The 18,149-nt window shown below is 54.6% G+C and overlaps 8 protein-coding genes across 8 annotated transcripts; 4 read left to right on the top strand and 4 right to left on the bottom strand.

Annotated features, from left to right (window-relative positions):
• Positions 1-25: 25 nt before the first annotated feature.
• Positions 26-2,120, bottom strand: BU26DRAFT_251620 (uncharacterized protein). The gene is made up of 3 exons (XM_033821139.1): positions 1,739-2,120; positions 544-1,686; positions 26-494 (listed from the first exon to the last, which is right to left on the bottom strand). Exons 1-3 carry the CDS (start codon positions 1,802-1,804, stop codon positions 150-152), a joined length of 1,554 nt encoding a protein of 517 aa, XP_033687127.1. The 5' UTR covers positions 1,805-2,120; the 3' UTR covers positions 26-149.
• Positions 1,886-3,500, bottom strand: BU26DRAFT_529336 (cytochrome P450; the record flags this gene model as incomplete). Its single annotated transcript, XM_033830889.1, has 3 exons — positions 1,886-2,650; positions 2,686-3,245; positions 3,293-3,500. The coding sequence occupies 3 exons, from the start codon at positions 3,498-3,500 to the stop codon at positions 1,886-1,888; spliced, it is 1,533 nt and encodes a 510-aa protein (XP_033687126.1).
• A 406-nt stretch (positions 3,501-3,906) lies between these two features.
• BU26DRAFT_452224 (NAD(P)-binding protein) lies at positions 3,907-5,084 on the top strand. The gene is made up of 2 exons (XM_033824787.1): positions 3,907-4,579; positions 4,643-5,084. Exons 1-2 carry the CDS (start codon positions 4,142-4,144, stop codon positions 5,054-5,056), a joined length of 852 nt encoding a protein of 283 aa, XP_033687125.1. The 5' UTR covers positions 3,907-4,141; the 3' UTR covers positions 5,057-5,084.
• A 427-nt stretch (positions 5,085-5,511) lies between these two features.
• Positions 5,512-7,519, bottom strand: BU26DRAFT_251511 (cytochrome P450-like protein). Its single transcript, XM_033821137.1, has 4 exons — positions 7,214-7,519; positions 7,011-7,161; positions 6,503-6,957; positions 5,512-6,448 (listed from the first exon to the last, which is right to left on the bottom strand). Exons 1-4 carry the CDS (start codon positions 7,400-7,402, stop codon positions 5,552-5,554), a joined length of 1,692 nt encoding a protein of 563 aa, XP_033687124.1. The 5' UTR covers positions 7,403-7,519; the 3' UTR covers positions 5,512-5,551.
• Positions 7,520-8,835: 1,316 nt separating this feature from the next.
• BU26DRAFT_516817 (uncharacterized protein) lies at positions 8,836-10,427 on the bottom strand. Its single transcript, XM_033828424.1, has 4 exons — positions 9,977-10,427; positions 9,829-9,927; positions 9,400-9,773; positions 8,836-9,353 (listed from the first exon to the last, which is right to left on the bottom strand). The coding sequence occupies exons 1-4, from the start codon at positions 10,166-10,168 to the stop codon at positions 8,897-8,899; spliced, it is 1,122 nt and encodes a 373-aa protein (XP_033687123.1). The 5' UTR covers positions 10,169-10,427; the 3' UTR covers positions 8,836-8,896.
• Positions 10,428-11,001: 574 nt separating this feature from the next.
• Positions 11,002-13,361, top strand: BU26DRAFT_516816 (cytochrome P450). Its single transcript, XM_033828423.1, has 3 exons — positions 11,002-11,324; positions 11,375-11,974; positions 12,026-13,361. Exons 1-3 carry the CDS (start codon positions 11,271-11,273, stop codon positions 12,953-12,955), a joined length of 1,584 nt encoding a protein of 527 aa, XP_033687122.1. The 5' UTR covers positions 11,002-11,270; the 3' UTR covers positions 12,956-13,361.
• A 309-nt stretch (positions 13,362-13,670) lies between these two features.
• On the top strand, positions 13,671-14,714 carry BU26DRAFT_548808 (uncharacterized protein; the record flags this gene model as incomplete). Its single annotated transcript, XM_033831960.1, has 1 exon — positions 13,671-14,714. The coding sequence occupies one exon, from the start codon at positions 13,671-13,673 to the stop codon at positions 14,712-14,714; it is 1,044 nt and encodes a 347-aa protein (XP_033687121.1).
• Positions 14,715-17,280: 2,566 nt separating this feature from the next.
• BU26DRAFT_561886 (uncharacterized protein) lies at positions 17,281-18,118 on the top strand (the record flags this gene model as incomplete). Its single annotated transcript, XM_033832968.1, has 2 exons — positions 17,281-17,437; positions 17,505-18,118. The coding sequence occupies 2 exons, from the start codon at positions 17,281-17,283 to the stop codon at positions 18,116-18,118; spliced, it is 771 nt and encodes a 256-aa protein (XP_033687120.1).
• Between the last annotated feature and the right edge of the window lie 31 nt (positions 18,119-18,149).

Genomic DNA, 18,149 nt, shown 5'->3' with positions numbered 1-18,149 from the left:
AACGTAGTACAGCAAGGCGGCCCACCGATCCAAGCGACCCGATCCCAGGCCGCGGCATGTATTTTCGGAACGCGACCGACCCAAGGCAGACCCAACCCCATTATTACCCCAATTAATATATCGAGCGTGAAAATGCGCATATATGATCATCAACACAGCAGCACTCGCGACAAGGGTCCCGTCAGCGCTGCACCACCAAATGATACGCGCCGAGCCGCCGCTCCATTATCATCATCACCATCTGCTACGAAGAAGGCTAGCTCCCCGGTCCAGGTGGCGCAGTAATATGGACCAGCATGCACGCCTAAAGTGATATTCCCCGACGACCACGGTCCCCGGCCCAGCGATCTGCAGGCTGAGAGCGCCAAGTCCCCGGCGTCCAGGGTGCCTTGGGGGCCGCAATGCAGCCATGCTGGGGAGTACACTGGTCTGGAAGCTTCGGCGGCGCCGGCGATTAGGACGTGGGACAGGCGTGGGAGACGGCGAAGAGAGGTCTTCTATGTGGTCAGTCAAATACGAAAAAATGGGGGAAAGGGAACTTACGAGATAGTATTCGGAGTCCGTTCCGACGGGCGGGAGAATGAGACCGACCAACTGCAGCCGCATGCAACCCTCGATAACAGTCTGCAGCTCGTCCGCCTCGAACGGCAACCACCGCCCGTCAGCATCCGTGACGCCGACAACCAGACTCTCCAAATTGCCATGCAGCGCGATCGCCCTAGCATCCGGCGTGCGTCCCGCAGCGGGAATCTCGACCCTGAGATGCTTCAGCCCCAGATTCGCCGCCGCACAGCAGCACAACGCATCCTCCAGGGCCGCGAGACTCGCAGGATGAGTCTGCATCCTCATATTCGGCAGCACGAAATCCAAGGCGGTTAAATCCCTCCATGTAGGCAAGAGATTGCGCATCGTCGTCTCCAGCATGGGGGCCAGATTGTAGCACTGTAGCAGACGTAACGTTTCAGGGCCATGGGCGCCGAAAATAGACCAGTCGAACGCTTCCGCACTGCCGAAATCAAGGTCCCGGAACGCCAGGCATTCTAGATGCGGATGGTGCGGAGCGGCGGCGCGATCGAGGCTGGATTGGGAGATGAAGCCGCGCAGAGGATTCAGGCCCGGGGAGGTGTGCAGCTCTGCGGCCGTTGACGTGGTGGCGTGGCCGATGTCGAGCGAGGTGAGCGTCTTGGCCGTGCATTGCAGCGCGACGCGGAGCAGTGTGGAGTACTGAGGGGCCGAGAAGACCTGATTCGTGGTGCGCAGTTCCAGGGAGCGCAGCTGGGTGAAGGTAGTGCAGTCGAAGACGCCGAACCAGGACTCGTTGCGCGACTTGACGCGTAGTGCTCTGATGTGAGATTCGGCGCCCAGCAGCAGAGGAAGGGCCCAGGAGGAGTATGTAGCGCCGTTTCCGATATGCACGCTAAATGTGCGGAGAGCTGCGGCAGGAATGGGCTGGATCGCCAAGGCGTACTTCTCCAGATCGCAGCGGCTGAGGCTTGAAGGTAAATTGACGAAGGCGTTTCTGACGTGTCGGGGGCTGCCGAGGCTGGTGTGGAGGCGGTGGTGGGAGAAGGCGTAGGCGGCGCTTGGCGTCTGGAAGCGCACACTGCGGTATCGACGTCGCAGAGTGAGAATGTAGGCGTGTTTGTTGACAAGGCTCCAGCTTTGGAGAGCAGATGCGCTCAGCACCTGGTGGAGCCTTAGTCTTGCGATTTGAGATCATGAAGAGAAGTTCACGTACTTCTACGATGTGCTCTTGAAGCTCATAAGGCAGCTGCTCGTAGCTAATGATCTTGGTGGCATTCATCTTGACGAAAGGCTGGGCTTTCTTGTGGGGAACTATGGAACGAGTAAGACAAAAAGAAAAGCGATGCTGTGCCGCTAGAGTTCATATACCGTCGGTGACCATAGCTCGGACTCCTTCGCTGCGCCGCAACGGCTGCATGACATACCAATCCCGCCCGATCTCCACGTCCCGCTCATCAGTATCAACAAGGCTGAAGGCAAACCTGGGGATGATTGCCGCAAGGGTGAGATAGAGCTCAGCCTGGCCCAAGTTCTTCCCGACGCAGTTCCTCGTACCTTTGCCGAAAGCCACCAGATAGCGGTCGAGCTGGTGGCCCGAGTCCAACCAGCGCTCTGGTCTGAAACTGGTAGGCTCTGGGAAGATCTCGGGATTGCGGTGGAGGAAATACGAAGAACAGCTGAGAGGCGTGCCGGGAGGAATATCATACCCGGCACAGCGCAGTGTCTCGTTCCGAGAAATGCGCTGGCTGCGGGCTACGATTCCGCCATGTAAGCGGAGCCCTTCTTTGATAACGGCTGAGAGGTAGGGGAGCTGCTCGACCTGGCGAAGCGAGGGTATCTTTCTGTCGGCGGGCAGAGAGAGCGTTAACAGTTCTTCCTTTACTTTTGCCAGCACATCCGGATGCTTTAGCAGATGGAACATAATGAGCGAAAGAACTTTGGCAGGCGTTTCCGAGGCGGCAATAACCAGGATCGTGGCTTCATCTGTGAGCCGATCGGCTGCCTTCTCCTGAGGTGGGAGTTCCTCGTCATTTCGGATTTCTTCGAAGATCGTGTGAGGAGTGGGGCTCTTCTCTGATTCATTGGCTTTTAAACCTGCCGTGCTCTCAACTAGACGCTTTATTCTCTATACAGAAGTTAGTAATCAAGGCTGAGGCTCACGAATTTGAGAGTGCTTGCCTTCTTCAGCCTCAGCATCATTGCAATATTCGGATCAGCACCTTCAAGCGCGCTCTCCGGAATAAGTCGCACAACTTTCGGGATCCAACCACAGTGATTGAGCAGAGAAGTACTGCCCATGATACCAGTGATCGCATCCCTCCACTCCGGCGAGAATCCAGGCTGGTCCAATAGGTTCTGCGAGCGACCGAAAGAGTACGCTTCGATGATATCCATGGTAAGTGCTAAAAAGGCCAGCGTGAAGTTGATAGGGGTCTCATTCTTCTTGTATTCATCCATGCGCTTGCATAGTTTCTCAATATTTTGATGAATAACTCCCTCGAGCTGGGTCACGCTTCGCGTGCTAAAATACCGATCCACCGCTTGTCGGCGCAGGCGGTGAAGATCGTGCGAAACCGTGAAGCCCATAGCTTGTGCGGAATCTCCGCTTTTGATCTGCCACGGATACTTGTCCCTCGGGCGCGCGCTCGACGCGTATATCTCGTCGTAGAATTCCGGATCGCTAACGTGCAATTCGTATGGACTGATACGTACAACGGGGCCTTCTGAATCAGCAACCGGAAATGACGAGAGTTTGCCCAGAACGTACCATATTTCTTATGCATGCGCTCGATTTCCCAAATGTACATGCCGCCTTTGATCACGTCGAAGTAGAACTCGTACCATAGCGTTAAGGCGGCTAGCTTGGGTCCCGGGAACTTGCTCAAAGGACTCCAGAAGAGGCGCCATAGGGCTACGTATACAGTCCACAGGACCAACGCCAACGCTCCCAGCACGACAGTCGCTGGAACTGCCATAGTTTCGACGAAAAAAGATGAAGGATGTTGCAGAGGAACGATTGAGTGCAGGAGAAGATGGAGTGGGATCCTGCAGCCGGATGATTCGATAACGAGACTCCCTTGATGCGCGGCTTCTTCGCTCTGTGACTTCTCCACTTTCCGGATGAGCGTTAATGTCGCCCTTGTGCCCCGAAATGTCTGACGACCTTTCACATGTAGAAAAATAGAATGGATTACGATAATGGGTCAAGGTAGCGGGGCGGAGTCATCCGGCCTCTGATTGGCCCACAATAACACCCGTAGATCCCTGCCACGGTTGGGGCTGAGAGGCGCAGGTGCCACCAGACGGGGACCAACGCGCAGCCCGCCCCCTGCGCATAGATTGGCGCCGACGCCAGCAGGGGTAGCTTTCCCAGCCGCCGAAGCCGTTTGTTGTATCCTCGCCCGCAATATCGAGCTGTGCTACCTCCCTGTGCGAGGCACTCTTTCGCTGTGCCCCTGTCTGTGCCCCATGCCGTGACGCGGGGGCGGCGGGGCACGCCAGCTTCTCCGACCTTAACTCCCTCCGCTCGATAATTTAACGGCAGCTCGAGAGGGACGCAACAAACAACTTTGCAGCCTTCTACTTCCTTCTGGATCAAAACCGTCTCTTCCTCACAATGCCTCAACTCACCTGGCTCATCACCGGCTGCACCTCCGGCCTCGGCGAGACCTTCGCCCGCGCCATCCTCGAGCGCGGCGACAAAGTAATCGCGACCACGCGCGGCGACGTCTCGCGAATCTCCTCGCTCGCAGAAGCCGGCGCCAAGACGTACAGCCTCGACGTGACCGCGCCCAAGGCCGAGATCGAGGAGGTGGTCAAGAAGATCTACGAAGAGCACGGCATCGACGTCCTCGTCAACAACGCGGGCTACATCGAGGCGGGCCTGTGCGAAGAAGCCGACCTCGAGAGCTACCAGACCCAATTCGAGACCAACTTCTTCGGCGTCGTCAAGGTCACCCAGGCCGTGCTGCCCTACTTCCGCAAGAAGCAGGATGGCACCATTATCTTCGTTGGCTCGTCGGGCGGCATTGGCGGCGAGCCGGGAGCGGGCCCGGTAAGTTTTGCATCCCCTCATCCACTATCCCGCTAGCTAGCAAAGCTAACACACGTGCGTCAGTACTGCGCCACCAAATTCGCCCTCGAAGGCTGGTACGACTGCCTGAAGCAAGAGACGGCGCACCTCAACATCAAGAGCGTCATCTTCGAGCTGGGCTTCTTCCGCACTAAGATCATGGACCCGAACAACATCAAGTTCCGCTCCAACCCCATCGCAGACTACGACCCGATCCGCAACGCGGTCGTGCAGTTCGTGGGCCAGATGAACGGCAAGCAGCCCGGCGACCCGAAGAAGGCGATCAACATCATGATCGATGTCGTCAAGGGCGAGGGCGTCGCGGAGGGCAAGGCGCTTCCGGAGAGGTTGCCGCTTGGGTCCGATTGCCTGGCGACGCTGCGGAAGAAGAGGGTGAATGATCTGGCTATCTGCAATGAGTGGGAGGATGTCATTCGTAGCACTAATCATGACGAGTGAAGGGCGGGGCATCATTAGCGTAGCATGGGCTTATGACGGCTTGGGTATTGTATCATAGAGGGAATGAATCAAGTTTTGAGGGACTCTAAACTTTGTTGAACCTCAATCTCCGTGCCTTGTGTGTGAGTAGCGATCTCTAGCTTGTCAAAGGATCACTGGTTACGTGACCTGTGGCTTGCCTGTGGCTGTGCGGACGTGCACTATAGTTTGAGAACCCCCTCCCTAAAGTGCCTCAACCCAATGCAATTATTGCCACCTTATGTCATTTTTTTCACAAAATATCGAGAAGTATGGGCAAGAGCTTCGGGCGAGCGTTTAATGTCTACACTTCCATTTCGCAGAGTCCAAATCCCAAGCACGGAACCGCCTTTGCGTCCAATTCAGACGGAAGAAAGCATACGGCACTCACAACGTGAACAGCAGTAATTGCTTTGCAGGATACAAAACCAGCATTAACCTAGCATAAAGTACACTCAAAAAGCCCGCATCGCGCATCTACCTCGGGCGGAACTCAATCATCGGCCCCTCATGATGGCTCACAAACCGGTCCCAAGTCTGAAACTCCTCCTTCCTCGCCCTATCCTTGCCCAGCTTCTCGCTCCCCTCGCCCAGCGTACTCCCCGGCTGGATGCGCAAATCATACATGAACATCAGCTTCCCGATAATCGTCATCATCTCCGTGTACGCGAGGTTCTGGCCCAGGCAGTTGGCGCGGCCCACGCTGAACGGCGCGTACGCTGAGTTGGCGAGCTTGACTTCGGCCGCGCTGACGCCGCCGGAGTACTGGCTGGCGAGCAGCCAGCGCGTGGGGCGGAAGACAAAGGGCTCCGGGAAGTAGTCGGTGTTGTGGTGGATGGCGTAGTTGGCGACGCCGATGTCGGTGCCGGCGGGGAAGAAGTGGCCGTCGACGCGCATGCCGGGCTGCATGACTTCGCGGAGCAGGATGCCGCCGACGCCAGGCGAGAGACGCATAGCCTCCGTGATGCAGGCATGCAGGTACTGGCACTGGGTGAGCTGGTCCCCGCCGTGGATGTCCTCGACCGCGGAGAATTTCTCGCGGACTTCCCGCTGCACGATGTCGTAGCACTCTGGGTAGTGCAGGAGGTAGAAGAGCGTGGCTGAGATGGCGGACCCGGTGGTGTCGGAGCCGGCGATGATGAAGAGACCTGCTTCGGCGATGAGCTCTTCGCGCGTCAGACTGCGGTTCGTTTCGGTGTCGTGGGCGGCCATCAGCGAGCCGAAGATGTCGCGCTCTTGGATCTTCTCGCCTTGCTCTATGCGCCAGTTGGTCTGGTCCTCTGTAAGGCGCTCGTACTTGTATGTGCCTTCTGTTGCGCCGCGGAAGAAGATCTTGTCGAGCTTGAGATCAAGGATGCCGGGCATGTGACCCATCTGCTCAAATGTCAGCCAAATCCCAAAAGGGTTTAAAAAAGATCGAGTTCCTACCATATTCAGACCTCCAACACCCTGGTTCAGAATTTCAAGAATGTCCCGATTCTCCTCACTTGAAAGCATCTTCCAATTCCGATGGAACGTGATATCGCCCATGATATCATTAACCAGCCACCCACACCACCGGCTCATGTTGCGGGCCGAATTCCACTCCTTCGTCTTGTCGTTAGGGTCATCGAGCATCTTGTCGCAAAAAACGTTCACGTTTCGCACGACGCCGGCTTCCATTTCCTTCAGTGCTTTGGCAGTCAGGGCCTCGGAGGCGATGCGGCGTTTGAATGCATGCTCTTTGTGGTCGAGGGTCGTCATGACCATCTGGACCTTGAAGAAGTGGCTGAAGACTGTGAAGAATTGGCTCTTTTGGCAGTTTGCGCGGACGTGGTAGATTTCCCGGAGAGCGGTGTTAGAGTTCATGGCGATTCTGTGAGGGCCATAGCGGACGATGGGACCTGTTGTTGTCAGTATGGCTTTCAATGTGATTTATGAGGAGCAATTGACGCACCATATTTGCAATGAAGCTTGTAGAAGTCGATGTGGCGGTCTTCAAGGAAGCAATGGTATACAGAGTACCAATCCGAGAACTTCGCCAGGAAAGGTCCCGGATACTTCGCCAGTGGGTGGAACCATATTCGATAGACGATGACGGTGGCGCACTAGCATAGGCGTCAGCTATCAATTGGGCATTCTTGATTGCGAAACACTCACATAGAAGCAGAATTCCGCCCACAGCAGTGAGAGTGCGAACCCAGCTTCCGACAACAGGCCAGCCCTGTGCTCCGATCTACGCCTGTACATCAACGTAGCGACATATCCGAAGGACAGCGCCCAAAAGACTGCGCTAGAGCCACGATATGAGTTCAATTGCTTGAAGTAGGTAGGCGATTTGGCAACCATTTTCGCGAATGACCTCTGTGATAGAGTGAGGGACGAGTAGAAACTCAGCTTCGAACGAAAATGTGTATCTCCGCACCGAGATATGGCACGCTCGCACTAAACGCGCAAGGCAGAAAGACGTCAAGCGCCGAGCTAGCTCTTACAACGGCTGAGCATCTCCTGACGCGCTCAACCCCAAACGCTACTGCTGATTGTGGAGGTCGACGCTGATGCTTCCGAGGCGGAGCCCGACAAGCTAGACGCTTGCAGCTTGATCGGAGATTATCATCCTTCGTCCCGTCGATTCGATGCATTGTCGTACTGTGTGCAGGGGAGTCAGTAGTACAGTTACAGGGTAGAATACCCTCGGACCCCGAGGCTTAGCTGCTGGGACGTGTCACACAGTTCGGCGCTTCCAGAGTGGCTCGGTAGGAGGCGGACGGGTGGGGAACCATGTTTATCAGATGCACACCATGGGACGCCTGGGCGGTTGCGTAAATGGAAAAGATACGTAGCAGGGAAGCAAGGAATGGAAGGTGTTGAGTTGCAAGGGACGTTCTGCAAGGCGTTCTTGGGGTCAAGGAACAGGATCCTGCCGGCTAGGGTGGCGGCTAGGGTGGCGCATACCGAAAAAGGCACCCCGCTCCAAGCCACCAAAATCTTAGTAATGTCCACAAACAGTAAGACGCGATGGCGGGAAGGATTCAGCCGCTTCAAACGTGACCTAGCTTGCTGTAATCGATGCGCATTCAATGGCCGCCATGTTAATCGCTCTGCGTTGTTGCATGTGGGCTGACCGAAGCCGGTTTCCATATACCCGTGCGCTCGGTAGATAAGGCCTAATGCGTGCTTTGACTGAAAGAATGATGCTCGAAACGATGAGCTGTCGTCCGTGGCGGAGATCAGGTGCCCCCACCAGAAGGGTCACCGCCTCCAGCGGGTGTCACAGTCCAGGGCCCTTTTTCGTCCCCAGCCACCTGGGGGGAATGCGCCCTACCCTAATTTCAAAGCCTACCGTTCGTGCTCCCACGCGACCCATAGATTGGCCTGCAGGCAGCACACCGACCGCAGTGGCCCACGGGGTTACAACGTTGCGCGAGACTAAAAGCTGACGGCAGAATGGTGGCGCGCTAAGGGCTAGCGAGATCGAGGAGGAGTTAGACTACCCGGCCCGTCCGTGTCAGCTATTATAGTGCCCGGAGTGGATGTGGACGCCTGAGCTGTTAGCGCTGAGCGATTCTCGCACGAGAGAAAGGTGGTGGGGCAGATCGCATGGATAGGAAAAAGTGTGGTGCGATTCTCAACGGACGGGCATGTGATGGAGAGACGCTGCTTTTGGGGCATGAGAGATGAGATACTCTATGCTATGATGTTTCTTCTTCTATGAACCCAGTTCGACCACGAATATGAGAACTCCTTCCAATGCGTTGCCATTTTATCCTACAACATGCGACTCTGAAGAAGTAAAATCCCCAAAAGCTGTTCACTCCCGCATCAATCATTAAATCCCACCATCTACTCCCTGCCCGCAGAGAATGTCTGCGTAACCATAATCTCCTGCTTCGACGCCGTCCTGCCTTGCTCCAAGTCCCCGTGCCCGTGCCCGCTCGCAACCCTAATTTCCACATCGTTGCCCTTGCCCAGCTTGTTGTACAGCGGGTACTCATCAGCCCTGCTGGAAGTCTGGCTGGCATTCGTGCTGCGTTTGCTGGACAACATATTGAGAAGAGGGATATTGAACCTGCGGGAGTTGTTGGTAGAAGGCTTCGAGGGGCGAGGCACCGTGTTTTCGGCAGCCTCGCCGTGGCGGATCTTGTTAACGAGCGGGCGGTAGGTCGGGATGCAAGCAGCGAGGATGGCGCTGCAACATTCCAGTCCAGAGATGGTGGAGGGCCAGACGAAATCCCAGGTGGGATCCACTGTTGCTACGTGCTTGGCATAGAAGAGGCGGACGATGGAGATGACGCAGACACTGTACTCGTTAGTCGTGCTCTCATTCTCTTGCAAAGGAAACTTACAATCCTCCGATCACAAACATGAAGGTCAAGACCCATTTGCGATGCTCAGAGACGTGCAATGACCAGAGGACCGGGAGAGGCAGCGCCAGCATGATGAAGTCCGTTACGATGTTGATGACACCACAGGCGATAATAAGTCTGACATAGTCGATGCAAGTCGCCGTGACTGTGGGGTCCCACTTCGAGCGAATCGGGACGCACTGGAAGATATCGCCGAAGATTTGCGGGATGGAGTAGCAGACGATAAAGATGCCGAGGGCGAGAACGGTTCTCTTGAACCACTGGAGCGGGAACAGGCGATGATAGAGGAACAGGATAGAAAGCTTGGTGGTCATGATGGAGACATTGTAAAAGGTTTCTGCAACCAATGCCCACTGTGGTGAAGAGTTAGCGATGCCATGAGGAGCTCCACGAGAGGTAGTGGCGTACTATAGCGAAGCTCTTGACATCCTTGAGGAAGATAACATGTCTTCCCATTCCATACTTGACGGTAAACATCAACGCCATAACATATATCGCGGTGAACAACTATACAGCGTGTTAGCGATGCCACGGACCAAAAGCCAAAGATACTGACTAGCGAGACCACGATGGTGTAGTCATCGAGTCCAATCTTCGCCTTTGCCATACGGCGCGAGAGAAAACGGAGAACGACAGCAATCGCTGCCGCACCAAGACATATCGTATTTGCAGCGATATAGTCCGGCCGTCTATCATCACTGGCGTGCGCCATCATGTAGGCGATATCTGCCTCCGTAGGTACAGACATGATGAGGCGGGGGCCGAATCAATCGTCAATGTTCAAAAGTTCAAAAGAATAAGAGGAACAGTGCCCCTTGGATAACGAGGAAGGACGAAGCGTGGAAATCGTAAGAGAGCGAGCTCTTGGGTGAGATATCTACTGTGGCTTGCGATGGGGGATAGTACAACGGGCCGAACGACGAATTAAAATCAGCAGGGCTGCCTGTTGGCCGGCTCCTTCAATGCGAGACGATCATGACCGCGTGCAGCGTGCAGCATTCTATGCATTCCAAATGTTCGAAGCCCGATAGCAGGGCGTACACCTTCCTTTTTCGCGCCCTAGAAGCGCTGGTTTGCGTTACCATCCAATTATGGGATGGGACGATTACGAGAGGAATGGAAGGCGGAGTAAGCGACAGGCCTCTGTGAGCAGTTACTATTCATGCATGCGCAATCCTACAATCGATCAGCCTGAAGCCGTTCCAAAGAGGGTTTAACAGGCCCTTCGGAGTCCGAAAATGTTACACAGAATTGCGATTGGGTATGCAAGGGTCGATCAATTTCCTTGTTGTATTGTACCCTGTAAGCCAAGGAATGTAGGACAGGGTTATCCGCCTCATCCTTGGCTCTTCGGCAGACGATCTAAGAGGCTGTATCTCGACAAGGGTATTCCAGCGCTGTATGCATCTAAAACGTTAGCGCAGTCCATGGATCAAGGAAGAGATACCCAAACCGTTGGACCGAAGGCGCACATGAACATTTGGTAAGGCTGTTTCTTAATTTAGAACCACCGACTAACCTCTTGGGTTCCACAAGGCGTACCTCGTCCCAGGAAGGCTCGGCAAATCGACTTCCCAGCCTCGGGATATTATGTATGGCCGAGCGCGCCTAGACGCAGAGAAATTGATGTCGAAAACGACTTGAAGAACGGCGAAGGAAGCTCCGTCTTAGACGTCCGAGCGTCCTACAGCTTGAAGGAACGACGCACTCTGACGGACCGATCTGGTTGCTTCTAGACTTTCTCAACGGCGAACGTTCTCGTGTTGCTATTGAATTATCGATTCTCGGTGTTGGATTGTTGAACTGTTGGCTTGTTGGTTTCCAATTCGAACCCTGAACGATCGCTTGCAATGGACGCCTCGAAGAGTTTGATGGCATCGATTGCGCTGGGTGCAGTAGTCTACGTGAGTAAGAAGGCACGGAGTTGGAGTCCGAAGGCTGATAAAGAAGTTAGTACATCATCAGCGCAGTATACTATGCCTTCTTCCACCCACTGTCTAAATACCCAGGGCCTTTTTTCGCTCGCTTCTCCAGCTGGCCTTCGTTCTTGCATACAACAAAAGGGGATCGCCACATATGGTTCTGGCAGCTGCACGAAGTCTATGGACCAATTGTCCGCTACAAGCACGACAGCGTCGTGATAACCACACCGGAGGCGCTCCGCACGATATACGATTCTCGAGCAAATGTCAAGAAAGCCGCGGCGTACGGGGTATGGCCCAAAAAAGCAGAGTCTCCAAACACCTTTTCCTGCATCGATAAAGTCAAACATGCGCGAAGAAGGAGGATTCTCAATGCCGCTATATCTGACCGCGCGATCAAGTCCGCGGAGCCATACGTGATCAAGCATGTGGATCGATGGTTCGAGCTGCTTAAAGGAGAAGATGGCAAATGGGGCGAGTCGACGAACATTGCGCTTTCCGCGGATAGCCTGCAATTCGACATTATGGCTGAACTGTGCTATGGGAAGTCGTTCGATACGAAGGAGCCCGGAGAGAACAAATTGAGGAGCATTCCGCATGATATCGTGGAATTCATGTGGCTGAACTTCAGAGTAAGTCGACGTGTGCTCTGCGTTCTGTTCCAGTGTTAACGAGCTCTCCAGATTATGCACTCTCCATTCGTCCATATTTGGGTCTGGCTCAAACCGAGAGGACTGGATATCGCGTTCGGGAATCTGATGCCGAAGAAGATTAAGAACTACGTCGACTTTGTAGCAGAGTGCGTTGAAGAGCGATTGAAGCAGGAGGAAAGTGTCGAGAAGAAAGGAGGTGAAGCGACCAGGAAAGACATGCTCCATTACCTGTTCCAAGCCAAGGATCCGGAGACGGGGCAGCGCGGCTATACACGAGAGGATCTCCTGGAAGAAGCAGACATGCTGACTGTCGCCGCGACCGATACAACGGCCGCCGCAATGGCAGCTGCCTTCTTTTATCTGAGCCGGAACAAAACCGCGTACGAGAAGCTCAAAAGCGAAATTCGCAATACCTTCACTGATGTGACCGAGATCGGGCTTGGTCCTCGTCTCAATGGTTGCAAATATCTGGACGCAGTCATCAACGAAACGCTGCGAATGAGTTCGCCAGGCTCGAACGAGTTCCCCAGGGAGGTCCTCGCGGGAGGAATCCGCATAGGCGATCAATATCTCCCACCAGGTACGAACGTAGGCTGCTGCCTCTACGCACTGTTCCATGACCAGAACATATTTGGCGATCCATGGGTGTTCCGACCTGAACGTTGGATCGCGGGCGAAGGCGGCTCTGCCGAAGGCCTAGACGCTGCTGAGAAGACCCTTGCCCCTTTTCTGTTCGGCGTTCGCGGGTGTCCTGGGAAGAACTTGGCCCTTATGGAACTCCACGTGGTCTTGGCGAGATTGCTTCATGGTTATGAGTTCAGGCTGGCCCCGAATGATCAGACCGGCGAAGGGAACGTTGGTCTGGGATGGGGAAGGCAATGTAAAGCTCAGTATCAGACTCGGGATGCGTTCGTCCCGATGCGGAATGGGCCTTTCATACAATTCGCGTCGCGGGCATGATACGTTTGATAGAGTACAATGGTATCTTTTGACCGTGTTGACAGAAGAATGCTGATCTTGGTTCGTAGCGTAGAAATCGCAGAGAGGGATGTTCCGCATGTATCGATATCGAAGTTTGTGTGAACGTTCGGTAGTGTTGTAAACTCACGGAAGGACATCTGGGATATTGTCGGAGGCTGTTCGATTCGTGCCGTTCATTCGTGTTCCTTCCCCCGCTGCTCTCTCAGATGCAGGTCGTCTTCACGTGGTTACAGGGCAACGCGTTCTTCTCGTCACCAATGACTCCCTCTGATGCAGTTTCTCGTATCTCATTGAGGGCATGCCTCGACAGCGGCGCGTCAAACACTCTCGCCACTCCGGGAGGATTATAGACGGACCGGCTTTGCCTCGATCCCCTCCGGCAGAGGAGTAGACAATGGCGACAATTAAACATGTACTGACTTGGACCGTAATGGAGGAAACGAACCCCAGGGAGTGAGAATAGTTCCAAGGTTGGGAGTTAGACTCGTGGTTCTTTTCTGTCGGAACCGGAGATATCTTTTACCGCGCCCCCTTCTCTTCGACTTCCCCTAATCTCGAAATACTTCTACCTTTCTCCAACGCATTTCCTGTCTTCATCCTAGACCTAGGTCCCTATAACCGCACTCTCGGGCGCTCAAAAGTCCATGCCAAGGTCATCATGCGGTTCACGAACGACCCTGAATAGACGAAACACATGCCTTCGCTCTGGGAGTCGAAGATTCCGGACATCGAGACCCTCAAACGAGAATTACCTGGGTCAGTATTGACCGCTCTAGATACTGAGGGTTTCTACAAACAAGGAAACTTGAACCCCAGCGAGATCGGTCTCGCTGTACTTGGTGCAGGTCACACCCCTCGTCCTGCAGCTCGCTTCTCAGCCTTCTACGAAGAGAATGGAGTACGAGCTTTCACCATCCGACTCCGCGAACGAAATAACCGGGGCAATGAGTACCCATACGGAAGCGTAGAACACGCAAATGCTGATGAAGTCGTCCCCATCTTCGACAGGATACTTTCCGGGTTCCAAGGGAAGTGCATACTTACTGGCTTCGACTTGCATGCGGAACTTAAATGGATAGCGCTAAAGTACCCGTCTCTTGCCACCCACTTCACCGCTTGGGTAGACGTGCAGGAGCTCGTCTGGCAACGATGCAAACAGATCGCTCTAGAACCAGAGAAAGTTCTTCCTTTCGGACTCAACAAGGCTCTCAAAGCTATGCACATTTGCGACTGGCGAGCAAAGTCAGCGCATCATTGTGCGTCCAATGACGCAGTGAGGGCCTTGCGCATCCTTATCGGCCTGGCCACCGACGCTCCTTTTGCTATACCCGACCCTAAGGTTAAACGTATCCCTCCTCTAAATACACCCGCCGTTCGTGCATACCAGGCATTTCTATCAAGGCTCCCGAAACCGAACTACGGAAAGCACCCTTTCGAAGCGCGCGTTATGGCTGTCGATGGCAGCAAGCTTCCCCCTCTAACATCTCGCTCTTTGTTGGACCGTTATGCTGGATATGTGGGGCTGAAAGCCGTGGGGCTCAATTGGCAAACCGAGGCTGCGAGATCAGAAGGAGTAAGGATCTGGTGGGCATCATTGCTGTCGCAGGAATCGCTGGATAACTTCGCTCGAGACAATGATGGATCGACACTCAACGGCATCCAGCTCCGCGTAGTCACGAGCGGCAAGCCGCATCTGCAGGCTCAGCAAGCGCGACGGATACGGGTGGAGGGTTTGTAGGCGGATCTGTGCCTTAGCAATACTACTTGCCGCCGAGTATCTCCTGTTTTGAAGACCTCTGCCCCCAATTGGAGACAATTGGGATACTCTACTCTCGCATATTGGATCGCCCCGACCAGGTTTTAAGCTGCGAACACGACGCGGTGTTATTCATTTGACTTTCTGATTTCTGAGGATTTGCATGCCGGTAGCCAAGTAGCTTCAAAAATTCGGAGATTCTCCCCTCTTCCTGCATATACGATAACACGCCCTAGTCTCCTCGTATTTGAGATTTATCATCAAGGCTGCGACTTTCGGAAAATCGTCGACCATTATCGAGGATCATAGCTTCGACCCAAAACTATCAGGTCTATGACGGCGCAGTTCGTCACACACACGATGGGTAGCGAAAAACCAATATATTCCAACGCGGTCCACTCTGCAGCGATCGTCAAAGAGGCACTTTATCGTGCCGGCATAATAGCATGGTCATTAAGCATCTGCCTCGAGCTCAAGCTCCCACGGGCATCCTCGCAGGTCGTAATTGCTCCACTATCGGCCCATGGAATATCATGAGTGTTGATATAGCGCCACAAGTCTGGATCGTGAATCCGCGGGACTGGTGAATTCTCTAGGGACCGCAGTTTCAACAAAAAGTCCAGCCCGGCAAAAAAGAACAGCTTCCTGCCAGCGGCAGTAAAATTCGACCTCACGCGCCTGAAGGACTACCAATCTTGCCTAAGTAATGGCCGTAAAATGCTTTCCAAACCCGACGCTGACTGTTGAGATAGCTTCCAGACCACTTTTCCATGCCACCTTGTGGCAGGAATTGATGACCTGCACTGCGGACATTGGCATACGTATTGATCCTCTTTCTTAGTCATAGCGAATCCGGAAGAGAATCCAAGTGGCGCTGGTACCCAGAGGAAAGTGACGACATCACCGAACTCTTGGAATAGCTTTGATATGCCAACACTGGGTTGTTCGCTCCAATGTCGCCCTCACGGCCTTCAGCCTCGACGCGTTGGAAAAGCGGCTGTCTTCTCATCTTTCGAGCAGTGTCTGCATGCAATTGACGTGGTTAAGGAATGCCCAGATGCAAAGAGCGACGGCTGAGATAAGGACGCTACGGTTCGGGAGTGTGGCGATGGCGCGTTGTGATCCAGAATAGGCAGTGAGCTTGTCGACTCGCATGTAGCTGCCGTCGCCTGATGTATTGCACGGCTCGTGGGGTGAGGGGTGATAGTGTTAGAAGGCTGGAGTCCGGATCGAAGCCCTCACGTGCCCACTTCTGCCTTCGCACGTCCCCTCCCCCCATTCGCTCGCTTAGCGCTGCTGACCTAACAGCGCGCGCACGGACCCGCGCCTCCCGTGTATATAAGGCAGCCCATCCCCCAACCCCTCCAAGATCTCGCATACTTACCTTCTCGCGAGTCTCTGGGCTCACAAATCCAGAGCTCACCCTCGATCGCCTCCATTGCACAGCGGGGAGCGGTGGTGGGTTCAGTCGCCCATTGGGTGCCTGAGCGGGGCAATTTTTGCTGGTCCGCCATACCTTTTCATTGACTGTGCTGCCGTTGGCGGTGCGTTGAGGAAGAGATTTCTTTGTGGGTGTTTGCTTTGCTCTGATGTTTTCGGGTTTAGCTGACGCGGTGTGAGATGCTTTTCAAGCGTTTTAGAGAGCAGCTCAGCCGCTCTTCTTGTTGCGCGTTTTGTGTACCTAGGTAGTATTCCAAGGTTCCGAAGGCAGACTCGCCGACTCGCCGCGGGGGGAAGCTGCCATGGTGGGCACATACGTGAAAATTCTGCGTGCCGTTTCAGCAGCCTCTCGACGCGTCGACTCCATGACTCCCATCACACGCGCACTTTGATGTACCTCTTCGCCGTTTATCCGCGTACCTAGCCCTTAATACTATCTGGTAATGCGCTGCAAGCGCCTGCTGGAGCCGGTCAGCGGTGGCAGCAACAGCGTGCGAACGACAGCTCTCGGCAGCCGCACCCGCGAAACCGCCGTACGACGTTCAGAGCCGGAGCAACAGAACCACGATACTCTAGCAAAGGCGCCACGGCTACCTTTGTATAGGACGAGGGACGAAGACATGTCCCCCGCTCTGGTCTCCGGCACAATGCGTAGGGGGGCAACGCGCAACTCACGGGCACTCCCATAGTCAGAGCCTGGAAACAGGCTTCGAGGCCATCCCAAGTAAAGGTACCTCTCTCGACTGGGCTCATGTAGTTGAAGCATTCACGCGATAAGTTCGAGTCGAATCTCTCGAGTTTATCTATATTCACTGTCTAGGACGTTGAGCGCCGACGGAGAGCGCCGACGCGCCGCTATAGAGGGAGAATCGCTTTGGCTCATTCACAGCTCCTCCCCGAAGTAGCTCTGGGGTCCCCACTGGTTCGCTCCCTGACTCACTAATCATCCCCTACGTATCAAATACCTATACAGCTCCTCGCCCGCTCGGCCGATTCTGTCCCCCTCCTACTACCCTCGAGCAGACAGAAAAGCGCTAGTCAACACTATACACATTATCCTTGCATACGACCAACACTCCAATTCTCCTTCCGCAAAGCAGCTCCCAACATGGAGTGGACAAATACTACCAGCCTCGAGACCACCGACAAACCAGCAGACAAGATGTCCTCCCTCACCGCCTCCAAGTCAAAAAGCATTCTTGACCTTCCCGGCGGCAAGTATCCCAACCTACAGCACGACTCAATTACAGATCTAGCCTACGCATGTAGAAATCCGCAACCAAATCTACCGGAATATCATCAATACATCCCACGGCGTACCCTAGGAAACAGCGCTCCGCCTAGCCAGCACCTGCCGCACTATCCGCTCCGAGTTCTGGCCCCTGTACTCGAATCGCAAACCACCCCCCGGGTTCCATGTTAGCATGAGACTCGACCGCCTGCCCTCCTTCGTCGACACCTTCTTCCCCACGACCATTACGCCGGACGCCATCGTCAAGCCCACCCTTGTTATCCGCGTCTCCACACCCATTCTCTTTCTAATTGCCGTTCTCCGCCAATACCCCACCCTCGACATCCACTTCTGGGACTCCCCCGTCCGCTGGGGAGCCGCCGACCTGAACGCTCTCGTGGAGATCGTGCGGACGAACCCGGCATGGGGCGATTCCGATCAGTTGTCCGCATTCGCTGGAGTCGAGATACACTCGCGGATAGGCTTTAGAGAGTACGTGCCGTACCGGTGGCCTTACATATTGAAGCTGAGGGTTATGCTGAAGGCCGAGGCGACAGCGGAGTGGTGGGACAATAAGGCTGAGAAGAGACGGCGGGAGCAGGAGCTGAGGGAGCGGCTTGGCTTTGCGTCGGGCAAGTTTAGAGGTCTTGTGGTCCATGTTATGAGAGATTGGGGATCTGGCCCGACGTGTCCTTCTATCTTGGGCTCCTTGTAAACACAAGATAATGCATACACTGAAAACGAAA

This window comes from Trematosphaeria pertusa (assembly GCF_010094035.1).
Source record: "Trematosphaeria pertusa strain CBS 122368 unplaced genomic scaffold BU26scaffold_4, whole genome shotgun sequence".
NCBI lineage: Eukaryota > Fungi > Ascomycota > Dothideomycetes > Pleosporales > Trematosphaeriaceae > Trematosphaeria > Trematosphaeria pertusa.
The sequence above is the reverse complement of the archived record's forward strand: the minus strand, read 5'-3'. Positions and strand labels throughout refer to the sequence as shown.